This window comes from Triturus cristatus, chromosome 7, assembly GCF_964204655.1.
Source record: "Triturus cristatus chromosome 7, aTriCri1.1, whole genome shotgun sequence".
Classification (NCBI taxonomy): Eukaryota; Metazoa; Chordata; class Amphibia; order Caudata; family Salamandridae; genus Triturus; species Triturus cristatus.
Window position 1 is genome coordinate 722,129,871 of NC_140590.1, and position 27,709 is coordinate 722,157,579.

At 48.5% G+C, this 27,709-nt stretch overlaps 1 protein-coding gene across 2 annotated transcripts in view; it reads right to left on the reverse strand.

Annotated features, from left to right (window-relative positions):
• RNF213 (ring finger protein 213) overlaps nt 1-27,709 on the reverse strand; it is a 2,329,248-nt gene that overhangs the window by 15,935 nt on the left and 2,285,604 nt on the right. For both annotated transcript variants that reach the window (XM_085617427.1, XM_085617426.1), the window contains exon 65: nt 5,716-5,894. In XM_085617427.1, coding sequence (XP_085473553.1) covers nt 5,716-5,894 — 179 coding nt within the window. The remainder of the gene's footprint in view (nt 1-5,715; nt 5,895-27,709) is intronic.

The window sequence follows — 27,709 nt, forward strand, 5'->3', positions numbered from 1 at the left end:
CCCATGTAAGCTCCTAACTAGGAATGTCCGTGACCTTAATGATCAGCAGAAAGTGCGGCACGTCCATGCTTACTTACAGCGAAATTCGATAGATATCTACCTCTTGCAGGAGCTTCATCTCACTAAAGGCACCCTGGTTATGCTGCAGGCAGGCTGAGTGTGAGAAAGACACGTGGCATGTTACGCGAACCATGTGCGCGGAGTAGCAATGCTATTCCGCAAGGGCATACGATGTGATATGTGACCCTGAGGGGAGAGACATTATGTGATGCTTGCTGGTATCTTACAGGGTAAGTCGGTCATGCTATTAGCAGTTTTATGGACCGAATGTTGATGTCCCCTATTTTTCACTGAGATGTGGCACGTAGCTAGCTCCTTGGGACCTGGCGTGATCCTATGGGGGGAGACTTTAATGTTTTAGAACTAGACGAAGACAGATCGAGTGACTCCAGGTGCCCACATCCGAGAGCAGCAGCCCAGCTGCGTATGATCACAGATGACTTTGCACTTGCTGACTTATGGCGCTCCCACCACCCAAATGTAACTGAATGCGCATGCATTGCAGCGGCGCATTCCATATGGCCCTGTACTGATTACTGATTGGCTTCATGGGATGCTGACGCATGGGCCACACAAGTCTTTTACCTGCCTCGAAAGCTGTCTGACCATGCCCTGGTCCTGCTCGAGCTTGTCATCCTCAGGAGTCTCAGGAGTGCTTTTGCCTGGAGGTTCCCACTAGCTGCCCTGCAGGACCAAGTATTCTGAGAGGAAATTAGAACCGCAATAACAGAATTCTTTGAGCACACTGGTAACTCTGAAATAGGGCACTCCTCCCTGTGGTAGAGGCCTTTACAGCTGTGATAAGGGGTGCATAGAGAAGCAGCTAGGGTGCTGCGAGACGAGCTGGCACGACTGGAGCAGGAGATTGGTGAGTTAGAGCTCCAGTACTTTTCAGAATGCAGTGCGAAGGTGCTGGCATCTATCCAGGGTAAGCTGGAAGAATTTGAGGAAGCGGCACAGAGGGAAACTCACTATCTGGGAAAAGAGACCTGTGCACGTAGATATGGTGAGGGTGACAGAGCAGTTAAGACATTAGCTCAAAATGCTTCGTGAACTCTGGGCAAGTGATTACATAGTGAAGCTTTAGGATGAGCATCTTGGTGAGCGCATTGGCCCCTAGGCGGTGCAGGGGCAATGACTAATTTCTTCTCTTCCCTGTATCAGACACAGCAGCCTTCTCCTCTCCCAGACCTTGCGACATACTTTGATTCTATACAGCCACTGTGGCTTGAGGATGGCCATAGGAAATACCTGGATATACCATTTCCTGTTGTGGAGGTAGTCCGGGTTTAGAGCCCCATGCCGGCTGACAAACCTCCAAGGATGGACGGCCTCATGGGAGGCAGCATTTTATAAAGAATATGCTAATTTATTGGCTTCATATTTCATCGCAATGTACAAGGAATCACTAGAGACTGTCTCCCGTTCAGACTTTAAACAGGCAATGATTGTAACAATTCTTAAACCAGGTAAGGATCCCTGATGCTGCGACTCATATCACCCTCTCGCAATGACCAATATGAACAATAAAATCCTGGCTAATCTGATTGCCTCGAGATTGCTCCCGCTGCTCCTGACCATAGTATGTCCAGATCAATTAGGATTCATCCAGGATAGATCAACGTGGCATAATCTGCGCACTTTCTTTGCCCTTCTTCACACTACTGAACCATCCTTCAGGGCAGTAGTGGTATTTTGAATGCCACTAAGGCGTTCTACTCGCTTGAATGGCCTTATCTTTTCATTCTTCTGTCACACATTGGAGTGAGCACCCGCTTTGAACGATTGAGTTATTGTATACTCAACCAGCAGCCCGGGTAAGGGACAATGGAATGATCATGCCTTCCTTACTGGTGACAAGGGGGACTCGTCAAGGATGCCCTTGTCACCAACATTGTTTGCGATTTCCATGTAGCCACTTGTGGTGCGGTTGAGGCAGCATCATGCGTAGCGTGGCCTTTCTTTCACGCCTCATAGGATCTTTGTATCCATGTACGGTGATGACATTATGTACGTCAGAGATTCGCAGACCAACTTATACCCATTGATCAGCCTGTCAGGATCAGATCAACTGGACAAAGTACATTTTGTTCCCCTTAACAAATGCAACAATGAAATGTTCTCCTGAATGCCCGATTGAATGGGTAGATGGCCCTATGAAGTATCTAGGTAGATGTTGAGGATCTCCGGAGGGACAACTATGGGAGCTTGATGAAAAGGCTGGATGATCATGTGGAGAGCTGGCATGGTCTCCCGCTCTTTGACAAGGAGGCTGACAATTGCCAAGATGGTGCTTCTCCCTAAATTCCTTTATCTATTTATAAATCTGCCGCTACCCATGCCGCTCTATTTCAGAAATCAGCTCCAATCGCGTCTGTTATCTCTTGCGTGGGCTGGTGGTCAAACCTGGAGAGCCTGGTAGATATTTACTCTACCTTTCGAACAGGGAGAATTGGGTGCCCCAGATATGGACCACTACTATTACAGTGCCCAAGAACAACTGTGCACTACTGGCTGTTTCAAGCCCATACAGATCCTGAGCACATTCTTGCTGCACCGTGCCCTCTACAGATGGCTCTTTTCCAGACCCTGGGTGCAGATTGATATAGTGGTGTCCACAGTGTGGGTTTGGAGGGAGCTCATGCGGAGGGCCAAAATGAATCATTTATGCTCCCCATCAAAGTTGCTCATTGGGCACCCCGTGTTTCCCATTACCTTAGATGCAGGCACCCTCACTAGACGACACAACATGCAGCTAACTGTCATGGGATCCTTATACCCAGATGACCAGTTTGTGTCTCCACAGCTGGCCAGTTGAGGGTGGCAGTTCAGGCGACCCACAGATCATATCCTGACGAAGCACACCGGATCCTTATGACCAACATCGGCGCGAAACATGTCGACAACTACAATTTCTTAGAGGGGTGACCACCATTAAGTCCCACACTTTAGACAGGAAGCGCAGTTCCCTTACCGGTCTCTACACGATTGACTACCTTGTTTTCTATTTAACCTGAGGTAGCCACTACCTAGTATAGGCTTTTTATCCCTGGAAGGGTATACCTATTAATAAAGTGTTGTATTAGGAAATTCCCTTACCAGTTTGTAAACTCACACACAACACTCCACTTTAGTAACAAGCTCCCTCACTTGCACTCATCCATACGGAAACCTCGAAATAGATCTCTGCAAAAACGACCCTTTGGGCTTTGCAGCGCAAGCCCAACGAGGAGCAACACCCGATGATGAAGCATGGCATCCTCTAGGGGATGTATAAGGGCAACATGAACAGTCTTGTTGACTGTCCACTCCCGACACCCCAACTTAGGCACACTCTACAAAAGTGAGATCTTGTGCCCTTCCCACTCTTTACTTTCACTAAGGAACACAAGCCCTTTGTTTATCTTTTGTATTGATCACTAGGAGCATGGTCTTCTGGACCTCCTAATTAAACTCCCCGGAATCCCTTTCCTCTCTGAAAGGGTTTCTCTTTTGATATGTATCAGGAATGGCAAACAGCGAACTGTAAGCAGGTGAGTGACTTATTTGACCTCTTAGGGGCGTTTGACTTCACACAAGAGATCATTACGGCCTCCCAGACAATAAAGTTTGGCGGTATAGTTGCAGCTAGGCACTGGGTTACACAGCTTACCGAGACTTACGATAAACACTTACTTTCCGACATCTTCCCGCTCTTTAACTCCCCCTACCGATAACCGCAAATCCCCAGCACAAAAAATGTGGGAGACCGAATTAGGCTGTACTTTTATGCCTGAGGAGTGGATTGATGTCTTGCACAGGGTGCACACCTCCTCTATTAGCGATACAGGAAAGAGTCCTTACTGAAAATGGCTTCCTACTGGTATTACACCCCAGCCAGGGTGGCGAGAAGCAATGCCTGCGCTAGGGGTCTGTGCTGGCGCCACTGTGGGCAGTGGTGCACCCTTACCCACCTTCTTTTGCATTGCCCCAAACTGCAGTGGTACTGGGAGGAGGTCCTCCGAGACACAGGTGATATCTTCTCAAATGAGATCCCCTGCATTCCAAGCTACATATTGCTGGGTCTTTTTAACCCCCTGGCATATCCATTGAAATCCTCTAGAAGCAAGGCGATTACTCTAGCTCTTCAGGCAGCACGCCTACTAGTGATGTACCCCAAGGGCAGTGAGGACGACATTGCTAATCTCGATACTTGCGCTCTCAGCGGCCCTCTCACATTGTTTTCTAGGGCGGACTAGTACTACTTCCTGGTATCAAGCTCCTCCCCTGTCTGCCCTCCTACCTCTCGTATCCCCCATTCCCCCCAGATGCCCACCCCCCTTCCTGCCCATTGGTTGTAGGTGGGTGTATGTGATACCTCTCAAACTTAACAAAGAGATTTGATTCAGAAAGAGGGTAAAAGAGGGAAGCAAATGCCATGTGGCAAGTCAAAGCGTAGTGTACAGGGGCTGAGCATTAAGCTCGTCAGACAAGGCCAGAGTCGGAATGGGACAGAAAATAGGCTTGAGCACCAAAGTAAAGTGGCTCCCATTAGTGAACTAATTGCTAAGAAAAAAAACCAGTGTGTGCAAACTGGGGCAGTTTTGAATTTGTAAAGATACACTGTACGAGTGTTTTCAAGGTATGGAACACTGCATAGATTTGAGATCACTGCAGGTAGTTTGTGGAGATATAAGGGAGTCAACAGTAAAAATAAAACACACACATATATATATATATATCCACTCTTACGGTTCCCAGTCACCGGGAAATTGCAGCGCTCCTCGTGGGTGCTTATCCCTGCGGCAGAGCCACGCCGCTTCAAATTCTCAAGTAATCCCTCCAGCCGGAAGGACAAACAGGACGCACTCTCTGCAACCTTTTTGCGCTTTTTTTATTTTCTTAATTCCTTTACTGCACGGGATACAGGCATGAACAGATCTACGCGTAGGGATTACTTGAGAATATATATATATATATATATATATATATATATATATATATATATATATATATATATAGTCCAGCAAACAAATAGAGAATATATATATATATATATATATAGTCCAGCAAACAAACAAGCCGACACAATAAAAAAAATAAACAACAACACGTTGACCTATCAGACCAGCCTTTCGGGCACTGCCTGATTGCCCTACAGGCAAGTCCGACACTGGCCAAGAGCTGCTGAGAACAAGGTTTGCCAGTCAAAGATAGTGGGAAAAGCTGCTGAGGGGGTAATTAGGTGACTGGAGTTAGAGATTATGAATAGATACAATTATGCTCTTTCTACTATGAAGGTATACTATTACACAATTTTCTCAGTTCATTTATGAATGATACAATTAGAAATGCCCATGAACTCAGCCTGTGTTTTAGATGTTTGGTGCTTCATGAGCAATTTTTGTTAGTGACTTGTGTTGAATTCATTATAGGGACGAGCATCTCCCACGTGGTAGTTACAATTTATTGAGTAACACAAGGCCGGGTGGGGTGGGGAAAAGGGATACCTTGGACCATTTACACACAATTATTGAAGATGTACAACAAAACAGCAGAATCAACACAAACAGAAACAAGAACCCTTGGCAGCAGCAGTGTGTGGGTTCCTGGTAGTCGCTATTTATAGCCGGTGCTGAACAGCTTAAGATTTTACATACAGGGCACACATTATACCTCCAGGAGGGCTTAAATTCATCCATCGTGCGGATGCGCTTCAGTTTCAACACAATCATTTCGTGCAGCTCAAGCAGAAAGATGTCAAGATTGGCCTGGGCCAAGAACATATTCAGCTGCCGGATATCCTCCTGAATCAAAGCATCTTTATACTTAGTGGGCACTTCTGCAAACGGATCCTGCATGTTAACAAAAAACACAGGTAAACGACTGTTGATCAAGTGAGGAGCTCCATTAGTAATCAAGCTTTTGAGTCTGAACATTACAAGAAACCTCGTAAATAATATCTCGCTCACACCTTGTTTTAAGCTCATTGTGGAGTATAAAACTAAGACAAAGTTAATTACCTGAAACTAAAGTTCTACAACAGTGGTATTTTTCGGACCGTCACATGCAATACTTTTTCTGCATCCTAAGACAGACTATATGATAGTTTGTGTTTAAACAGTCATTTTCATATACACGGATTACTTTAGCCATATGCTATGTATGAAATATCATCTTCATTTTGTGACCAAAGTCTAGCCAATGACGTGGAGAGAAACAATGCTGAATTGCCCTCAGAGGCTCCACCAGTCAGATGTTCGTGAAGACTCAATCATTTAGACCTTATGAAATGAGCAGAAGCAAGTCTCATATGAACCTATGAAAGATACTAGCGCTAGAGATCTTTGGTTACAAGTCTTTTTGATTCCTCTGGATCTTAAAATCTACGTGTGCAATGACCTTTCAGCCACTGAGGATGCCTACTGGAAGAAACTAAGAAGGACTATATGCTGGGATATATTAAAAGATTAAGGGGGATGGATCTACAATTAATCCTGATAAAACATATTTTCCTTATAAAGTCGCGCACATGGTTCAGTCATAGAAAAAGCTTGAAGCTTGCTGATCCACGGGGACATAGGCAGAGGCAGTAACAATGTGTTCTTCCAACTTAGATGCTGAATGAATATCCCACTAATGGGTTGCAAAGGAGCTTTTCTAAAAGCTGGTGGATGGTGTTCCGTTCCCAAAGATAAAAAAAAAATCAAGAATGATTCCATTCGGAAAGTAACAAAAATGATTTTAACAACAAATTATTTGGTAAAAGGTCCAGAATCCTCCTGAACAGATTGTGCAGTGACTTACAAGATCAAACCACTTAATCAAAACACTATATTTAGGAACTGTAAGACAACAACTTTATATATTGGTGTTTCACACAGGGAGATTGGCGCAATGCTCATGAATAACAAGTTACTCACTTTTGGTAACGCCTTATCTGGCAAAGACTTTATTTAGCCACAGATTCCTTACATTAGAATTTTCCCCATGCGTCAGAATGGATCCGGAAACTTTTCAGCAGTACCTCGCACACCAGTAGGTGACGAAGATCGGCTCTGCATCGGCTGTGATGTGCACATTGCCTATATAGGCACTACACTAACGCCAATATCAGTTTCTGTTCGTGGTCTTTTCACACCAGATGCGCAGAGCCACGAAGGATGCTTAAGTACTGGTGAGCAGCACTTTAACATCAGAGTGTTGACCCTATGCAGCTATCCGTGCGCATGGTGGGGAGAATCTGTGGCTAGATAGCGTATCAACCAGATAAAGAGTTACTGAAGTTAAGTAACTTCTTCATTTGATAGAGACTTCCAGCTGCAGATTCCTTACTTTAGAATAGATACCCAAGCAATATCTCCCTGGAGGTGGGTCTGCAAAGAGATTAGAACAGAAAGTCTGATAGGACTGAACGTTCAAAGTGCTCATCATAACAGACCTGACTGTTCAGGAGGTAGTGCTTAGTAAACATGTGCAGAGACGCCCATGTTGCTGCCTGGCAGATGTCTAGGACAGGGACTCCGCGAGCTAATGCAGTGGTCGCAGCTTTGGCTCTGATGGAATGAGCTCGCAAGCCCTCAGGAGGTTGCTTCCAGGCCAATGCTTAGCAGATTTAAATGAGGAGCACATCGTGGGATGGTCCTTTTCCGCTTGGCCTTTCCTTTCTTCAAACCAACATACCCAATGAAGAGGTGATCGTCCACTCGAAACTCTCTGGTACCATCAATGTACAACAACTTTTGATTGGTGAGGCTGAGCAAAGAAGGTAGATAGGGTGATATTTTGACCCACATGAAAAAGTGTCACTACTTTCGGGAGAAAGGATGCACAGGTTCTCAGGAGCAGTTTGCATACGTAGACTGTCGAATAGGGAGTGTGCACAGAGAGTACTTGCAGTTTGGTGACCATCCTCTACGATGCTATGGCCATCAGAAAATCTGTTTTGATGGTAAGTAAACAGTTGTACTGAGGCTCGAAGAGCATACATCTTAAAGACCAGACTGAGGTCCCATTGGGGCATAGTGAATGGTTTTGAAGGGAATAGGTTTTGACGAGTCATGGGTGACTTGAACAAAGAAGGTTGGTCTGGCAACTGCAAGAAAGCCGGGCTAAGGGTGCAGAAAGAGAGTCAACAGACTTGGAGGCACACCATGTCATAAATCTGTCCCATAGGCAGGAGTATACCGCCCTGGTGGAGGGACTCCTGGCTCCCAGAATAACATTACAAATATTGTTTGCCATATATATTGAGCCTTTTATTAAGCACTTAATGCTTAATGGGGATATTTCTCCAGTTACTTTTAACGGGACGATCCTAAAATTAACCGCATATGCAGATGACATCGCTATCTTTTTGGTTAACCCATTTAAAGCCATGGCTGCGATAATGTACGAAGCACAGCGATTCGGTTCTTTTCCGGTTATAAATTAAATGTGAATAAAACACAGACGATATTAAATTTTCAATTAGACACTCCCCAACAACTCTTGGGGTCACAAGTACGGCTATCTATCTGGGAATTTGTCTCAGAAGTCAAGTCAATGATATTATTTTATTAAACTACGAATCATTGCTGACGAAAGTAGTGGTGAAGTTGCGATGCTGGCATCGGTAACCTCTTAGTATATAAGGGAGATGTAATGTGGTCAAAATGAACTTTCTTCCTAAGTTCTTATATTTTCTTCGTACAATTCCATTAAAAGTGCCACCAACTCTTTTTAAACGTCTAGACAGTGCCGTGGGCAGTTTTATTTGGGGATATCGACGAGCTAGAAGAGCTATTCGATACTTAAAATTATCATATAACCAGGGTGGATTCAAGCTCCCGGATTTTAAGTTGTATTTTTGGGCAGCGTTTACTGGGTGGATACAGAGCCTAACTAGAGGAACTGACTTAAACCCCAATTGGCTTTCATACCAGTTGGCTTGTGGGCCTAGTACCGTTTTTCTACTGTATAAAACATCTGACCCTAACTATTTTAAACTGGTTCGTTTTAGGGTAGTTAGGGATACCCCCAACATATGGCGTGAAATCTGCAAGGCATATGCAATACCTGATTTACATTGTTATACTGTATAATGGGGGAATCCTTTATTTCCTAATATATTCTTTGACCAGATTGGGAAGGAATGGCAGTCCAAGGGTGTGGTACGGGTGGGTCAGTTATACGATGAACAGGGATTTCAAACTTTTTTTATCTTTAAAAGAAGAATTCCATTTTTCACAAACTCACTTCTTCAAGTACCTACAAGTTAGGGATTACTTTACTCGTGGAAGGGGACTGCTAGAGTTGTCTAATCCTTCTGTGATCTTGTATAACTTTTTCTGTATTAGGGGACGAGAAAATATATAAAAAATGTATTGAGATAGTGAGTGATGATGGCATACACATTGCAGCAAAGTTAAGTAGGATTTTTTGCTGCGACATAACTAAGGAGGAAATACAGGAATCCCTTCAAACTATTGACCTAGCTGTAACTTCTGTCAATTTAAAACTACAGCAACATAGAATTATTTTTATGCTTTATTATACTCCCGAGCGAATGTCTGAATGGGCTAATAATTTAACTACCACCAAAACGCACTGCCCGAAATGTCAAGAATATGCCACTGATCTACACCATATGATATTTACATGCCCAATGTTGAAGGATTTTTGGTCTAATATTACTCTCACTCTTGCAACCTGGGTTGGTCCTAACCATCCGGTTTTGGGGAAACAGTTGTTGTTGGAAATTTTCTCAGAGCCTAGTGATCTTCCAAAATCTCTTGTTTCTACCATCGCGGCCTGTGCCCGTCTATGTATTGCTCGTTTTTGGATCCATAATGTGTCTCCTAGTATTAAAGAATTTTGGTCTTTGTTGAGGGAGAATTTTGAAATGGTGACTGCTTTAGCTAAAGCTAGAGGCCCCCGATCTCTGTTAAAATTTCGTAGGGTATGGTCTGTAGTGATTGCCACTCATCCTGTCTTGCTCATCCTCTGCTGTCACCATGTGGAATGTTGATATTCATGATGACACATTAGAATTTTGGGTTCCTAGCTCTGTAGATTCAGTTGGGAGCTTGGGGCTGAGCTGTAGGGACACAGCTCCTGGTGGGGTTTCTTGGTCTTTATTTCCATCATACTTAACATCTTGATACCTTGTACCATCTACTAAATAAATACCATTTCTACAAGAACCTATGTGAACCTGATCCTCATTTACTTCACTACAGATTTGGCGACGTTCTGGGCATTTCAACTTTATCTTTCTTCAACAGACATCAATTGGACTTTCTTCAACAAGGTAACCGTTTACATTTCAATTTCTTCAAGTGACTTCCTAGCATACTGGCAACCTTACTACAGAACCCCACCAGTGACCATTCTATCGGTCGCCTTCATCTTTAAACGCCAGTCCCTGCTGAAATGTACTTATTGTCATCTGGCTTCTCCTACAATTTCTGGAGGATACCTTCGTGACTTTCCTGATATATTCTGAGGAGGATTCCCTTGTTTATTCGCCTGCTTAGCCAAGTTAAGAAGCCCTGATTAAATTCAGCACAGTAATAATTTTCTTTCTGTAATTCATTGATTTAATTAGACGTGATTTCAGAGCTGCAACGGTGTTCGCTGTGCATATAGAGGAGATTTATTTTCCATTTCTACACTGTTATTTATCATTTCCGCAGCGTTACACAGCGCATTTGCTTAAGGCAGATTAACCGCCTCTTCATTTTTTGAAAGTTCCTCAAGCACACGAGCTCGCGCAGCCTTACCTTGCTTCTGCTGTTGTCTGACGTGCCCTGTGACACCTTCTGTGACGCATGCTGAGCTGATTTTGTTAACAAGAGTCATAGGAGCATTTTGACGCCGTGAGCCACTCGGTGTAGCGTTGTAATACGCGCCGCCATTTTACGCCTAAGTTTCGTGTTGACAATGCTTTCCTCCGTTATTTTGCCAACCATTTTGCCAACCACGTTTCTATTTGAGAAGATGAATACCGTTCTCATACAGCATGCAACTCTTTATATTTTGGTTTACGATATTTTCTCCTTCAAGTCACCACCGTTTTTAAATTCGTTAATTATACTTTCAACCTTCCTATTCTGCAACGAACTAAATTTCAAGGTCAACATTTCACCAGACTGTGACAATATTTAACTACGTTTGTCTGATTGATATTCCACTCGAAGGATTCCGATGATTTGGATTTTCTTCAAGGGCAGATTTAACTCTACAGTGCCATCTAGTGGATTTCCATTTTCTATCTCATTTGAACATTCAACACGGTTAATATTCACAGGACCACCTTGACAAATCATCCTCCTTCACTGCATAATTATCGTCGTGGGATCTTTTCTTTTCCAGTTCCTTTCATGGACAACGGTGAATACTTTTATTATTTTATTTTCTTATGTGTGTAATTTTGTCAGCTTTACATTTTAAATAATTTACTGTGCAGTTGATGGTTTCTTCATTACAATTTATTGTGATTGATTGTTATTTTTACTTTGCGCTGATCATCTCATGCATAACAGTTGGTTCTTAGCTGAGTAGTTTACTTTTCCTTGATTTCTTTTGGGATCTTATTTTGCCTCAAACAATAGAAGGGATGAAAGGATGATAGAATGTTCTGTTCTTTATATGTTTCCTCCAGTAGCTTTCAGGAATGTATATCATTTGCATTTATGATAAGTGTTCAAGTTATAATGAAATATTTCTTATTTCTGTATTTCTGATGAAAGTATATGTTATTTACATATACCGGTTTCTAATGTTAATTTCAGGTTCTGTGCACAAAATAATTTTTTTTATGATTTTCTAGAGCTCTATGATTTTCTTCTATTCTCATGCCAGTTTTTCTTCTTTGCGCAAAGGTGTTATTTCATGAAATTTCCTGGCAATTGAGGTTTTCTTCTAATTAAGTTCGTACTCCATTCTTATTCTGAAGCTTCAATTATTCTTCTGTTAGGAGTATTTTTTTTCTTTCATTATTCTAGCTCTTATTTATGCTGTTGTTTCTGACGTTCGTTGGTTTTCATCTCCACTCCTGTCTGGCCAACAGTTGTGTTTAGGATGTAACTCTCAACTTTACGTCGTCTTTTATGTTTGCAGTCCTTTATCTTCTTTTCTGTGTGATTTCCTTTTCTTTTTGTCATTTTTCAGGGAGAAGATGTGTTCTATCTTCTATCTCCTATATGTTCCATTTTTTATCTCCTTCTTCATGTTCTTTCTTCTTCGCTTATCTTCTATTATCTTAGCGTATTTTCTATTCTCCAATTATATTTTTACCTTTTCTTTCTTCTTAACACGGTTTCCTTCCTGCCTTGTAACTCTTCTTTCTCGTCATGTTTCCCATCATACTCTGTGTATCTTTTTTCTGATGCTATGTGTACATTGTACATTTTAGTTGTTTTTTTATAAAAATATAAAAGGGGAAGATGTGTAGTGATTGCCACTCATCCTGTCTTGCTCATCCTCTGCTGTCACCATGTGGAATGTTGATATTCATGATGACACATTAGAATGTTGGGTTCCTAGCTCTGTAGATTCAGTTGGGAGCTTGGGGTTGAGCTGTAGGGACACAGCTCCTGGTGGGGTTTCTTGGTCTTTATTTCCATCATACTTAAAATCTTGATACCTTGTACCATCTACTAAATAAATACCATTTCTACAAGAACCTACGTGAACCTGATCTTCATTTACTTCACTACATGGTCCTATCTTCAATTGGATTAAGGATTGAATATATATATATTTTTTATATAAATTAACAGCTTTCTTTCAGATTTTTTTATGTCGTTGAGTGTAAGCAGCTTTATCTACAACGTTGTTCTCTCTTTACTTTCGTGTTCTTTTTTTTTATGCTCCTCTGTGCTCTGCAAATGATCATCGATTTGTTATTATTGGAAATTATGATCTATTGTTTTTTTGTGGCAATAAAAGCTATAAAAATTGTTTAAAAAATAAGTAAATTTTGGGCGGGGTGGAGGTCAAAAGCCGTTGCTCAAATCCAAACATGAAAGCGGAGAATGAGCAGGTTCGGGTGCAGCAGTCTGCCCGGCTGTTGCAACAGAAGATTCTCTTGGAGGGGTAGCCTGATCGGAGGACTGATGGTTATGCTCAGGACTTTGGGATCCCAAAGTGTCTGTGCCCAATCCTGAGCCACAAGCATGATTTTGGCCTGGTCATTATCAATCTTCTTGAGAACTCTGGGCAGATGTGGTATCGGCAGAAAGGCATACAGGAGACCTGATCTCCATTCAAGACAAGAAGCGTTCCTGAGAAAAAGCTACTGTGGAAACTCCAGAATGCAGACCTGCTGAAATTGCACGTCCTCAGCAGTGAGAAACATCTAACCAAGGTTCTCCTCAATCATGGAAGAGACCTTGCACCACCTCCAGATAAAGATGCTAATCCTGGTCTACTATGCACTGACAGCTGAGTCTGTGCACTTTGGTGTTCAGTGCCAGGTGCTGCACCACCAGGGAAATGCTTTGAGTTTCTATCCATGTCCAGAAATGCAGGGCCTAGGACTCCACCCCACCCTGTTTATTGCAGTACCCACAACCTTCCCTTGATCGAAGGAAAACAAGTTTCAATGCCAGCTAGATCACTGGTAGCTCCAGCAAGTTGATGTGGAGCCCTGACTCCACTGGAGATCAGAGTTCTCTGATCTCCACCTTTCCCAGATGGACACCCCAGTCCAGGAGTAAAGCATCTGTCACTACAGTCAACTCTGGTTGGAGAAGAGAAAGAGGGAATGTCGCTGATCCCATCACGGTTTATTAGCCAGCAATGCAGGTCTTACGCAGTTACTGCTAAAATCTGCACTAAGTTGAAGAGAGTCCCCTGATGCTGCATGCACTGGGACTTCAGGTCCCACTGCACATCCTGCCTATGCCAACAGGAATGTGTTACTAGCAAGAGGCAGCCTTACCAAAATCCAGGATAGATGCTGAAACATCGGAATAATAGCTTGAATGCACAAGTTACTTACTTGTGTAACGATATAACTGTCAGACTGGATCCGGAAAGTTTTTGTCAGCAGTACCCCTGCGCGTCGGTAGGCGTAGTCGTGTGGCTCCGCGTACGTCGCAGCCGCAGAGATGACGTCGTTGGAGCTACTTAGACGCATCCACGCGCGTGGACGCCAGTTCTGTACATGACTTTTCCGCGCCAGGAACGCACAGCCATGCCAGAGACCAACTACTGGTGCAATAGAACTAGGGCCCTGAAAGGGATGACCTGAACCCTAGAGAACAGTCCGCAGAACGGGGAGGATGGGCGGGCGGTAAGGAATCTATCACTAACTAATGACTCGTACAGTAACTTGTGCATCTGAAAGAGACACGTTGGTGATAGATTCCTTACCTTAGAATACATACCCAAGCAATACCAACCTCTGTGGTGAGTCTGCGAAGTGAGATTACACCCGAAAGTCATGGAGAACCGAACGGCCAAAGAAGCTGTCTCAATGGACTTGACTGTCAAGGCAATAGTGCTTAGTGAAAGTATGCAGCGAGGCCCAAGTGGCTGCCTGACAGATGTCTTGCAGGTGGACACCCCATGCCAATGCTCCAGTAGCTGCGGTCGCCCTGGTAGAATGGGCGCGCAGTTCTACTGGAGGTTCCTTTTTAGCCAGAGAGTAACAGGCTTTAATGCACAGGACAACCCATCGGGAGATAGTCCACTTGTGCACAGCCTGGCCTTTCTTGGCGCCCACGTAGCCAACAAAGAGCTGGTCATCCACCCGGAACTGTTGTGTGCGGTTGAGATAGAACAAAAGCGCACGTTTTGGGTCCAGACGGAGGAGCCTCTCCTCTTCTCTTGAAGGGTGTGGAAATAAAGTGGGCATAGTGACAGTTTGCCCGAGATGAAAGGTAGAGACTACTTTTGGTAGAAAGGAGGGACGCAGTCGAAGCACAACCTTGTCTGGATGAATCGCCAGGAAAGGAGGTTTACATGAAAGAGCCTGGAGCTCACTCACACGCCGAGCGGAGGTGATGGCCACCAGGAAGACAGTTTTCAAAGTCAATAACCGCTGAGGACAGTTATGAAGAGGGTTCAAGGGAGCGCACTTTAAGTATGTGAGACCCAGGTTCAAGTCCAACTGAGGCATCACACAAGGAATAGGAGGGAAAAGGTGAATAATATATTTGAGAAATCTATTGACAACAGGGAACTTGAAAAGGGAGAGCTGATCAGGCAGCCTGAGAAAGGCTGAAAGAGCATAAAGGTAGCCCTTGAGCAGAGCAGAGCCCTGCTGGGCTAAAGAGAGGAGGAACAATAGGACCTCAGAACGAGGGGCAGAAAGGAGATCTACAGCTTTCGCTGTGTATCATGCCACAAACTTGTTTCACCGACAGGCTTATACAGTTTTAGTTGAGGGACGCCTGGCTGCCAGAATCACATTACAGACTTCAGGAGGCAAGTCAAATGCAATCAACTGTCGCCGCTCAATCTCCATGCAAGGAGGTGGAGGCTGGACAGGTTCGGGTGGTGGACCGTCCCCTCGTGCTGCTCCTCCCGAAGAGGCAGTCGGTTCGGGGGATCCACGCTCATACTGAGTAGCTCGGGATACCAAACTCTTCGAGCCCAGTCCGGTACCACAAGAATGACTTGGGCCCGGTCGTGCCTGATCTTCAGCACTCTGGGTAGAAGTGGTATGGGTGGAAAGGCGTACAACAGACCGCAACTCCACTCGCGACGAAAAGCGTCTCCGACCGAGTGCCGCCTTGGAAACTCCAACGTGCAGAACTGCTGACATTGAGCTTCTCTTCGGTGGCGAATAGATCTAACCAAGGTTCTCCAAACTGCTGAAAGAGACCTTGTGCCATGTCCGAGTGAAGCCGCCATTTGTGATCCAACATGCACCTGCGGCTGAGTTTGTCCGCCGTGGCATTCAGGGAACCTGCCAAGAGTTGAAACATCAAGGAAATGCAGGAAGTTCCAGCCATGTCCAGAGACGCAGAGCCTCCTGATAGAGGGTCCACGACCCCACCCTGCCTTGCTTGTTGCGGCACCACATGGCGGCTGTGTTATCTGTAAACACCTGCACTACCCTCCCCTTGACAGAGGTAAAGAATGCTTTCAGCGCAAGTAGGAATTTCCCTGAGCTCCAAAAGATTGATATGGAGCATGGACTCCGCCGGAGACCAGAGGCCTCTGATTTCTGCCTCTCCCATGTGGTCGCCCCATCCCAGGAGGGAAATACAGGAGGTCGGCTGTAGTCTGGAGGTGGGAGACGACTGCCTGGGGCGAGCCCGCCTTCAATAGCCAGTCGTCGAGATAGGGGAAGACTGAAACCCCTGATCTGCGCAGATGAGCTGCGACCACCGCCAGCACCTTCGTGAACACCCGAGGGGCGCTGGTAATGCCGAAAGGGAGCACGGTGAAGTGAAAGTGCTCGTAGCCCACCGTGAACTGTAGGTAACGCCGGTGGGCTGGCAGGATGGAGATATGAAAATAAGCATCCTGCAAGTCCAACGCCAGCAGCCAGTCTTGCGGGTCTAGGGCAGACAAGACCTGAGCAAGCGTGAGCATCTTGAACTTCTCCTTCCGGAGGAAGTGGTTGACGTTCCGGAGGTCTAAGATAGGACGCAGGCCCTTGTCCTTCTTCGGAATCAAGTAGTGGGAATAACAACCATGACCTACTTCTGACTTCGGAACGCGCTCAATGGCCCCCTTTCGTTTGGGCGCCTCAACCCAGACCTCGAAAAGAGCAAAAGGCAGACCCCACGGGAATGCGCGTGGTAGCAAGACCTAAGGACTGGACTGTAGCCCGGGAGTCCTTAAAGCGCTCCAAAGTGCTATCTGCCTTGTCACCAAAATGGCGTGTGCCATCAAAGTGCATGTCCAAAAAAGTGGCCTGGACATCCCGTGAGAAGCCAGTAGTTCTGAGCCAAGCATAACGGCGTAGGCCCACCGTAGTGGTAATAGCCCCGACAGGTAAGTCGGCTGTGTCAAGACCACAACGGATAGTAAATTGTACAGCATCCCTCCCTTTGGCAATGGCCTGGGAGAGCACTGGCTGAGCCTCCACTGGAGACTGAGGCAACACCTGTGCGACTGTGTCCCTCACAGAGTGGGAATAGTGACCCAACAGGTACGCAGTATTCACCGCTCGCAACCCGGAACTGGCAGAGGTGAAAATCTTTTTCACAAACTGCTCCAGTTTTTTTAGATTCCTTGTCTGAAGGCCCGGAAGGGAACGCGCCCAGAGAGGCAAAGGCCTGGACCACCAGACTCTCTCAGGCGTTCGGTATTGCGTGAGAAAACTGGGGCCGCCCAGGGCCGGGCGATGACATCGTGCCACAGTGTTATCCACAGGAACTCTGTGTTAGGTTTGGTCCAGGTGCTTAACAGAATGTCTGTAAGCTCGTCATTAAAAGGCAGCAGCGGCTCTGCAGAGTAGGTTGCTGCCTGCAGTACCTCAGTCAGGAGATTGTTCCCGATAAGCACAGATGGGAGCTCGAGGTTAAGAGCCTAAGCCGCTCTACCCAACACAACAGAAAAAAGTCCCAACCTCTTCCGTAGCCACAGAAGCAGGGGACAGTGTACCAGGGTGTGGAGAGAAATACAGATTGCCTGGACCTTCTATATCACCCTTCCAATCCGGTCCATCCACGCATTGAGCTGCGAGAGGGTCCTCGGACCCCTCCCAGTACTCCCCTTTGTCCACCGGCTGTGTAAGAGGTTGGTAAGGACGAGGGGCCCGGGGAAAGGGAATAAACTCACCACCTGAAATTGGAATCGGAGGACAATAGACCAATCCAGGCTCGACGTAGTCCATCCCCGTAGGTAACGGCGTCGTGTCCGGAGTTGGACCCACCGCCGGAGGCAGCGTCTGGGCCGGCTCCGGTGCCCAGGCCGGAGCCGACGGCGCAGAGGCCTGAGCCAGCGGCGCCCCAGGGTATCGTGCCAGTGTAGCTGGGGCCAGAGGGGGCAGTACGGGGGCAGAACCACACCACGGGTTCACGGGGCCCGAAGGCGCTCCGGAGGTATCCGATGAGGGGAAACAAATGGCGCATGGCCGACAGGAATACCTGTACTTGTTCTGAAGTCACGTGCGGGCCCGGGAAAGGCAGGTAGGCCACAGGTAACAACGGAGGCTCCACCGGAGGCGCAGGGGAGTGACCACCCGCCCCCTCCACCGTGCCCCGCGACCGGTGAGGGGTAGACAAAGAGCGACGTTGCTTCTTCGACTTTTTATGGCGCCGTGACTTACCTGTCCCCGACTCCGACAAGCGATGGTGTCGGCTCTGCGACCGGTCCCTCGACCTCCCAAGGGAGCGGGACCTCGATGGGCACGGAACCGATTGCCGGTCTCCAATAACTTTCAGGAATACTCCTGCAAAGCTTTTGGCGCCATGGCCCGACATTCGGGACACGCCTCGGGGTCATGGGCGTGCCCCAAGCTGAAGAGACGCACGTCGTGCGGGTCCGCCACCGACATGTTCCGACGGCAGGTCCTACAAGACTTAAACCCGGGCATCCCTACTGCACCAGGAGTCAAGTACTCGACAAAACAAGAGAAACAAGTTCTCATAAACCAAGTTAAAGTATTAACTAGGAGTACCGCTCTCTCTCGGAACTGTGCTTGCTGGCGCGGAAAAAGAAAGAACTGACGTCAGCGCGCGTGGGTGCGTCTAAGTAGCTCCAACGACGTCATCTCGGCGACTATGACGCCAGCGACGTACGCGGAGTCGCACTACGACACCTACCGACATGCAAGGGTACTGCTGACGAAAAAACTTTCCAGATCCAGTCTGACACCTGGGGATATTCAAAGGTAAGCAATCTATCACTAACGTGTCTCTTTGAGATTGTGCCAACCACGTGAGTAGCCCTGAAAAGGTAACTCCGACCCACCATTGCGGAGTCAGCGAGCAGTTTGTAACTGCCACGTCAACTTGGCCAGTGCACACACTTGCCAGTGCCTCAGCTTCCCTTTTCTTACATGCCAGCCACCCCTAAGGTAGGCTCAAATTATCCCTGTGGGTCGGGTGCAGTGTATGTGTAAGGTAGGACATGCCCTGGCATGTGTGGAATATCCTGATAGCGAATTACGGTCAATTTTGTTTTTCGCTATTGCAAGGCTACCTGTACCCCATAGGACGGAATGGGGAGTTTGTTTATAACATCTTATAAACATACCTGGCCCGGGGAATTAGGTAGGAAAATAAAGTTTAGTATGCCTGAACTCAGAATCTAAAGATGCATCTTTTAGTGAAGGTGATTTGTACATTCTGCGTTAGAAAATACCACTTTTAGAAAGTAGGTGTTTTCTTGCTCAGTCATCCCGTGTGCCGCTGCTGGAATGTGGATTGCCTGTCTAGGTTTTGGATGACAGAAGGCTGGGGAGCAGGAGTGGCTCCAGATTGTCTAGGTGGGTCAGGAAAGGGCTGAATAGACCTGGGCTGCAATTGGGGAAAGAAGAGGAGATTGTCTTGCACCTCAAAGGGCCTGGTCTGCCTCTGATCATGCCGTCTCCACCTCCTGCCAGGAAGTCACACCAGAGAAGGCAGAACTGGTTCTGGCTGGGCACAGACACTCTCTGCCTCAGAGATCAAAGGATTTTGGGATATAAATATTGGGGCTCAGACCCCTGAACTTTAGAACTCTTTTGGACCAAGAAGACTGCAAAGAAGAAGACCTGGAGAAGCTGTGAGGAGGAACTACCACTTTGCTGTGTGCTTTGCTGTGTTAGCCTGCAGTGGCTGCTTCTGACTTATGCAGTGAAAGAACTGGACTTTCTGCAAACTACTTTGTGAGTTTCTCCAAGGACTTGAAGTAGAGAAGTCTCAGGACCAGCGAAGACTTGAAGCTTTTCTGCCCTCAGCACTGGGGACAGTGTGTTTTGTGCTGCAACAGAAGCAAAAGCAAGTCTACGACGCCGCTGCTGACTTCGTGTCCTGAAGGCAGCGCAGAGGGCACCGCTGCAACGCGATCCTGGTCTCACCGACGACGCCTGCTGACACCGCCACCGAGCCGCTGTTCGCACCGCGACCTGTGGGCCCCACACTCCGCACCGCTTCATGTCGACGCCTTGGTGTCTTGACGACAACGCTCTACACCGAAATCTACGCCGCTGCTTGCACCGTGGTTCGAGGGCACCGCTTGTAAAGTTACATAACGCACCACTCTCATTCCACACCGAAGCCTTGGCCTACCAACTCAGGAGCCATCAATTCCAGTTCGTCAGCAGACAACAGCGCTTCAGCAACAATGATGATGCTGCTTCACCGCCACCTGCCAGCGCCGCGACGAGCACCGCATTCACTTCGCACCATGACCCTGGTCTCACCGACGATGCCATCTGATGATGCCAAGGAGCCGCAGCTCGCACCGCGACCTGAGGGCACCGCACGCCTCACCGCTGCACTTCGCACTGCAGCACCCGACACCAGCACTCCTGACTTCAACAGAGAGGAGCTCGATCTGCAACGCGTGTGATTTCAAAGGCCCTGACGACTCCTACACTGAACTCCAGAGCCAAGGCCTGCGGATGCCGTGCTTTCGGAAGCTCAACGAGAGGTCACCGACGCCCTGCATTTCTAAAAGGTACTGTTTGCGGGTTTTCCCGACACCGTAGCTGGCCCGCGACGCCGTTGTCACCCAGAAATGTTTTGATTTGTTTGCTCACGATGCCGTGATAGCCCCAGACAGAGCTATCGACATCAAGGAACTGTTTTTCAAGCATATTTTAATAACTGAAGACTTTTAAGTACTGTATTGTGGAGTTTTATTGTTTTTGGTCTTGTCTTAAGTACATACAAATATTGAGATATTTTTCTGAACTGGTGTGGTGTCCTTTTGTATGCTTCCACTGTATTACTGTTGGTTATGTGCAATGCTTTACACACTGCCTCTAAGATAAGCCTGAGTGCTCGTGCCAAGCTATCTAGGGGGTGAGCAGGGGTTATTATAGGAGTGTAACTCCCTTATCCTAACTAGAATGGTGGTTTCTGCCTGGCTTTTGCACATGCCCTAGCCTACCAGAAGGAAAATGCTACTTACCAGTATGCATCTGTTCTTGGCAAGTAGAGCTGTAGATTCATATACTTGTGCATAGATCGGCATCTGGTGTTGGGCTTGTCTTGGAAGAAGTCTTTTGTAGTCACGAGGTAGGTGACTCCTCCTTAGGACAAGTGCGCATGGGCATCAACTCCATCTTCAGATTGTTTTGCCATATAGGGTCGTGATGGAGTTAGTAAGAAATAGAAAAGGATGTCCATGTGTAATGTATCTAAGTAAGATAGTACTGGAACAGACAGAGGTATACGGGGAGGTGGGTGTGTGTATACTAATCTACAGCCCTATATGCCAAGAACAGATGCATACTGGTAAGTAGCATTTTCCATTAGAGGCATATGAGCTGTAGATTGAATACTTGTGCATAGACTATACAGCAGTTACCTCCTTAGCGGTGGATACCTGTATCTGTTGCAGTGGTTTGAAAAAGTGTTCTTAATACAGCCTGGCCCACACTGGCTTGTTGTTTTGCTTGCACATCTACACAATAGTGTTTTGTGAATGTGTGAGGTGTAGAACAAGAGTACGAGTTACTTACCTTCGGTAACTATGTATCTGGTAGAGACGATTCTAGCCGCAGATTCCTTGACGTAGAATTATCCCCAGGCGTGAGACGGGATCTGGAAAACTTTTTGCCCAGCATCCCTGCGCGCCGGGGGGGATGATATCACGCGGCTCCGCCTAGGCGTCGTCCGCGCACGTGACGTCAGCCAGGTCACATAAGTCCCACCCCGGCACGCCTGTATCTGTTTTCTTCGGAGAACTTTTCCGCGCCACAACGCGGAGTCAGCAGACAAAACTGTGAGAGTATAGCAACAGTGTGTGAAAGAGCAGCAAAAGAGAATGGTGAGGCACAACACCGTAAAGAGCAGCACCCGGCACTTCAGTACCAGGCAAGGGGAAACGATTTTAAGAAGATAGCCAGTCCCCACTCAGCAGAGGAAACAAGGCAAGGCACAAAGAGGCCAAACACCCCACGCGAAGCAACAAAACCTCCGCCCAAGGCCAAGGCAAGGAAAGGAGCACCGAAGGAGAAGAGCAACCTAGAGACTCCAAGGAGAAGAGGAAGAGCAGAGGCAATCTTAGACAGGATGGCGCTGGCGGCAAGGAGCAGGCGGACGCCCAAAAGGGGAACTCAAGGTCACCCAGGAAGAATCGTCCAACACCCCGCAGGGGCAAACTGCGCCCACAAGAGGGTCCAGAAGTCAGGGACCATCCCCCCCACCAGGCCCACTGGAAGCAGCAGAGAAGGCAGGATAACAGTCCCACTAAAGCCCCAAAAAGGCACAACAGCGCAGAAAGAACAAGAGGGCGGCACTGGCAAGCACCGCCAGACGCCAGGGACACAACAGAACGAACACTCAAAGCAAAAAGGTGGAGAAAAAGGTTGCATTCGCAACATACCATAACGCCACGAAGAGCAGAAGCCCCCAGGCGACCACGACACCCCAGCACATACCAGGGCTATATAACAGCCAACCCTGCCCCACATGGGGCTTGTCAGATCCCAAGACATGGGAGCCTCTTAGGAAGAAACTTCCGCAGCAGAGGACAACAAAAAAGACCTGCGGCAAAAAAAACCCCAAGAGGCCTATCAAGTAGCCAGAGGGGAACGCAGTAGCCAACAGAACCACAACCTCAGCCAGACAACCGGGGCGACCCGCCCCAACGGAAGAACAGCTCCAAGAACCAGAGCAACACGCAGGTCAAAGAGGAGGAGAAGAAGGAGGGGGAGGAGAAGAAGGAGGACAAAGCCCCGCCAAGAACCTCTGGATGGCTGAGTCCGCAGGAGCATGGAACAAAAGAGCACCATTGAAGGGAAGGTCCACCAGCCATTCACGAACATTCTCTGGGAACACACTGTCCCGAAGCAAGGCATGGTGACGAAGGGCAACCTAAGAAGCCATGGCACGACCCAACACCTCCGAGATGTCCAGAGCAGAACGAAGGATAAACGCCGCCAGCTTCCGACCATCCAAGACGTGATGTCTCAATTCCACACAAGCACCCTCCTGAGAAGCGGAAGACATTAGTGACTCCGCCGAGTCCCACAAGCAAGAAGTGGCCCTAGCCAAAACACGAAGTGTGTTAAGGGCCCGCAGAGCCGCACTGGTTGAGGCAAACATATTGCGCCCCCAAGAGTCCTGCCAGCGGACCTCCCGGGAAGGGGGAGACAACAGCAGCGGCAAAGCAGGAAAGGCAGACTGTAAAAGGGGGCCTCTGGTCGAAGGGTGAAGAGAAAGGCACACCGGATCACAGAGTGCCGGATGGTGGCGGTGCAGAAGGTGCTGGGGCACCGGGTCCCCCGTGGCGGGACGGCCCCAAGTCCCCAAGAGAGAAGAGTGAAGTGAACCCTCGAAGGGAAGTAACAGTTCCCTACCACCAGAATCCTGATGGAGAACCTCCAGAAGATGATCTGCAGAAAAATGGGCAGCTGGATCACCCATGCGCAAAATTCTCACAACCGTGGAAACAGCGCAGGCGAAAGCCGCACTCGCCTGCCTAGGGCCCCGCGGAGGGGAAAGCAGCTCCTCGTTAGGTGATGGCTGCAAGCTAAGGCGGCCATCCCCGAAGCCAACCGGAGGAAGGAATGGCCAAGGCCGAAAGGAAGGAAGAGGGACCGAAGAGTGGGGCGCTTGCGGCTCCTCCGGCAAAGACCGCGGTCGTGGCGAGGATGACACCAGCAACCACTGAACCTCTGGGGAAGAGGAGGCATCCGAAGACGAGTCAACGACCCGACGTCGGCCCGGCACTGAAAAGTCCGCAACCTGAGGCAGGACACCATCGCTGACCGGCGCCGGAGGAGACGCCGAGGCGACTTCCGACACAGCACCCGGCGCAAGACACTGGAGCTGGACCTGAGTAGCGAATGGACGGCGCCGACCCGACCTCCAACGAGGCAGTCGCCTGCGCGATGGGACGAGAAGGCCCAGGGAGGAACAAGATCCCCGCCAACCGCGACTTGTGACAGTGCGAGATGGGCGGTCTGCCTACCACTGTGGCGCCGCCAGGGCCAGTAGCTGCCGGCACCATAGCGGCGTCACCTCGGCCTCGGACAAGGTCGCCGCCTGTCCCGACAACCGAGAGGGGCTCGGGGGTGCGACCCGAGCCCCGGCGACCTCCTGCGACACCACAGGGACTCCCGTGGGAGTTTGCGCGAAGCAGAGGCGCCGTGATCAGAGGGAGGGATCCCCGAAGGGCCGCACCCCATCCTCCAATCCTGGATCCAAACCAGCCGGGGCCGGAGCCGCCACAGAGGGCCCCGCACACTGCAAGGGATCCGCCGACGTCCCAGGAGAAGAAGGAGGAGGAGAAGCCAGCGAGGCCTGCAAAGCCGCCGCATATGTCTCCATCAGGGCTCTGGTCGCCCCCACTCCGGGAAACGGCGGATAAGTGGAAGACATGTGGGGCTGCACCCCCCGCAGAGAGCCCACGCCCCGACAGGCCGCAACCCGATCCTCGGGGACAAACTGCGACACTTACCAAGAGGTGAGCGGCGCACTTATGACCTGGGAGAAGATCGAAGCCAGCGAGGGAAGCCGCGGGTCCAAGAGCCCTCCTCAGGGCCTGGCCGAGACGCCGCCGCTGACCTAGACACCCGAGCCGACAGAAGTTTCATCCGGCATTCACGCCTGGACTTTGGCTTCATCTGCTGACACGCCTCACAATCAGTGGAGTCGTGGTGCTCCACAAACACCACATACAGATGAGGCGAGGATCCGTCGCCGACATGAGGTGGCCACACGACTAACAAGTTTTAAAGCCCCAAGGCATTCGCACACATGCAACAATAGCAGAGGCCCAGAGCACAAGCCGGATCCGCGTTGCACACGGAAAAGGAAAAAAACTGACATAGGTGCGCTGGGGTGGGACTTATGTGACCTCGCTGATGTCACGTGCACGGACGACGCCTGTGTGGAGCCACGTGATGCCGTCCCCCCGGCGCGCAGGGATGCTGGGCAAAAAGGTTTCCGGATCCAGTCTCACGCCTGGGGATAATTCTACGTGAAGGAATCTGCGGCTAGTAGTCTCTATCAGATTTCTGCTTTGCAAATGTCATCTAGGGGAATGTTCCCTAAGAATGCCATAGATGCCCCTAGTTCTCGTGTGGAGTGAGCCCTAGGGGGAATGGTTAAGGTGCGTTTGGCTTTCGCATAGCATATTTGAATACATTTAACAATCCACCTTGCAATCCCTGTTTTTGACATAGGATTGCCTTTATGAGATGGGGAGAAAGCCACCAAAAGTTGTTTAGTTTTTCAAAAGGATTTTGTTCTTTCAATGTAGTAAAGTATTGCTCTTTTTACGTTTAGTGTGTGAAGTACAAGTTACTTACCTTCGGTAATGATGTATCTGGTAGAGACGATTCTAACCGCAGATTCCTTAACGTCGAATTATCCCCAGGCGTGAGACTGGGTCCGGAATATTTTTGCCACAACATGTCTGCGTGCCGGGGGGGTCACCACGTGACTCCGCCCTAACGTCGTCCGCGGAAGTGACATCAGAGAGGTCAGATAAGTCCCACCCCGGCGCGCTGACGAACTTTTCCGCGCCTCAACGCGGAGCCATCACAAACAAAACTGTGAGAGTATGGGAACAGTGTGCTAAAAATCAGTGAAACAGAAAGGGAAGTAACGAATGGTGAGGAACAATACCATGAGGAACAGTGCCAGCACTGAGTTACCGAAAGTCATGAAAGGAAAAGAGCAGAGCATCGCCCTGAGAAGTAACACTGCAAAGCGAAGGCTATATCCTCCCTGGAGGTAGAAAAACATGTGAAAAACGTTACGGCAGATGACAGAAAGTCTCCAACCTATAACAGAGAAGGGCAACAAGTTTGAAACAGAGGAGTAACGACAAATCACCCCAAGAAAACACCATCAAAGAGTGTCGTATCCCCTGAAAAAAACTAAAGACTGAGGCACGGCCAAGAAACCCAAAACCAGAGGACTACAGAGGACTCAGAAACCCCAAGCAATGGAAAAAAGGGGAAGATTATGAGGAGGCCCCATCCTGGAACAACCAGGGTGGAGCGATGCAGAAGTACACATGAGCCTATTGTCCAATAACCAGAAATTAAGGAGTGGAACAAAGGAACAAAGAAACCGAACGAATCATCCTGCCAGGGAGGAAGTGAAAGAGGGCACTCGCAGGAGACAAAGCCACCCGGAGGGAGGTGAGTGCAGAAGACCGAGCTGAAGGGTCCTCGCAGAACGGGGAGGAAGGGCGGGCCTTAAAGGAATCTGCGGCAAGAATCGTCTCTACCAGATACATCATTACCGAAGGTAAGTAACTTGTACATCTGATAGATTACTAGCCGCAGATTCCTTAACGTATAATAGATACCCTGGCCATACCCAGAGGGGAGGAGGGTCTGCGAGAGAACCTCACCAGCTGGGAAGAACACAGGGGCCCAACAGGGAATGTGTTACGGGGACAGGAAGGACAGCCAGCCCTCACCAAGTAGAAGTAAGCAAGAACAAGGAGAAGGGAAGGCCAGGATACCACAAGCCTACCCGAGTGGCAAAGGGGGCGTCCGCCAGAAACCCCGGAGGGACAAATGGCACCAAGCGAGTACCAAAGGAAGAAAAGAACCACCCGCAAAATCCAAGGAGAAGAGGTGGAACGGAGGCATAGACCACCTCAGGAAAACACACAGATCGAAGGGGGCATCTGAACGGTTATCAGTCCGAGGAAGGGGACAAGGCAGGAACGGCCCCCACAGTCGATAAGCGCAGACGTGAGAAGGAAGACACAGTTGGGCAAAACTCCAGCAAAGCAAGGGACAGGAGCACACGGACACACGCCGACGCCCACGGAGGCGGACCATAACCACCAGGCGTGCGCAGCAGGCGGCTGGTAATACAATGAAGCAGTGTGCCCAGAACAAGCCGAGCGCAAGACGAAGACAGAGGCAAGGGAACCCCAGAATAAGCCTCAGAGAGGGACCATCCCAGTGGCACAACCCAGCCCACGAAGAGAAGTGGGACCGGCCAGAAGATAAAGAGGAGAAGAACCAGAACACAGGAGAACACTAGGAAAAAACATAGCTCCCTTGGAACACAAGGCAGAGGACCAGGCCGAAACGTCAGAAAATAAGGTGGAAACACCAAGACACGACACCGTAGACAGCACGACAAAAGTCGGTCTGTCGACCCAGCACCTGAAGAGGGAAGGAAGCAAATATCCCGCAGGAAAATGGGCAAAACGTATGAGAGGCAATCCCTGCAGAAGAAGGGTAGAAACACCATGGTATACTGGGCAGGACAGAACCTGGAGCAGCGCATGCTGCACCAAGGCGGAAGAGAAAAAAAGAGACCGGCCCAAGCGGCATACAGGGACGCCAGGAAACGCGAGAAATCCGAGAGGGTATCCACACCCGTTTAGCGTAGGATAGAGCTATACAATAGCCTACAAGTACCCCACCTAGGGTATGACACGTCCCGAAACAAAACCGGGGAACACCTCTTAGGGAAACCCGCAGCAGAGGCCAACAACAGAAAATACCTGTAGGCATCACCACAGGCGGATTACCAATCAGCCCAAAAATACACAGATGGTCCAACCTGAGGACCTATACGGGTGCACTAACAGCCTAAAATCACACAAAAGTTGAAGGGCTGTACCAGCAGCCAAATGTACAGAA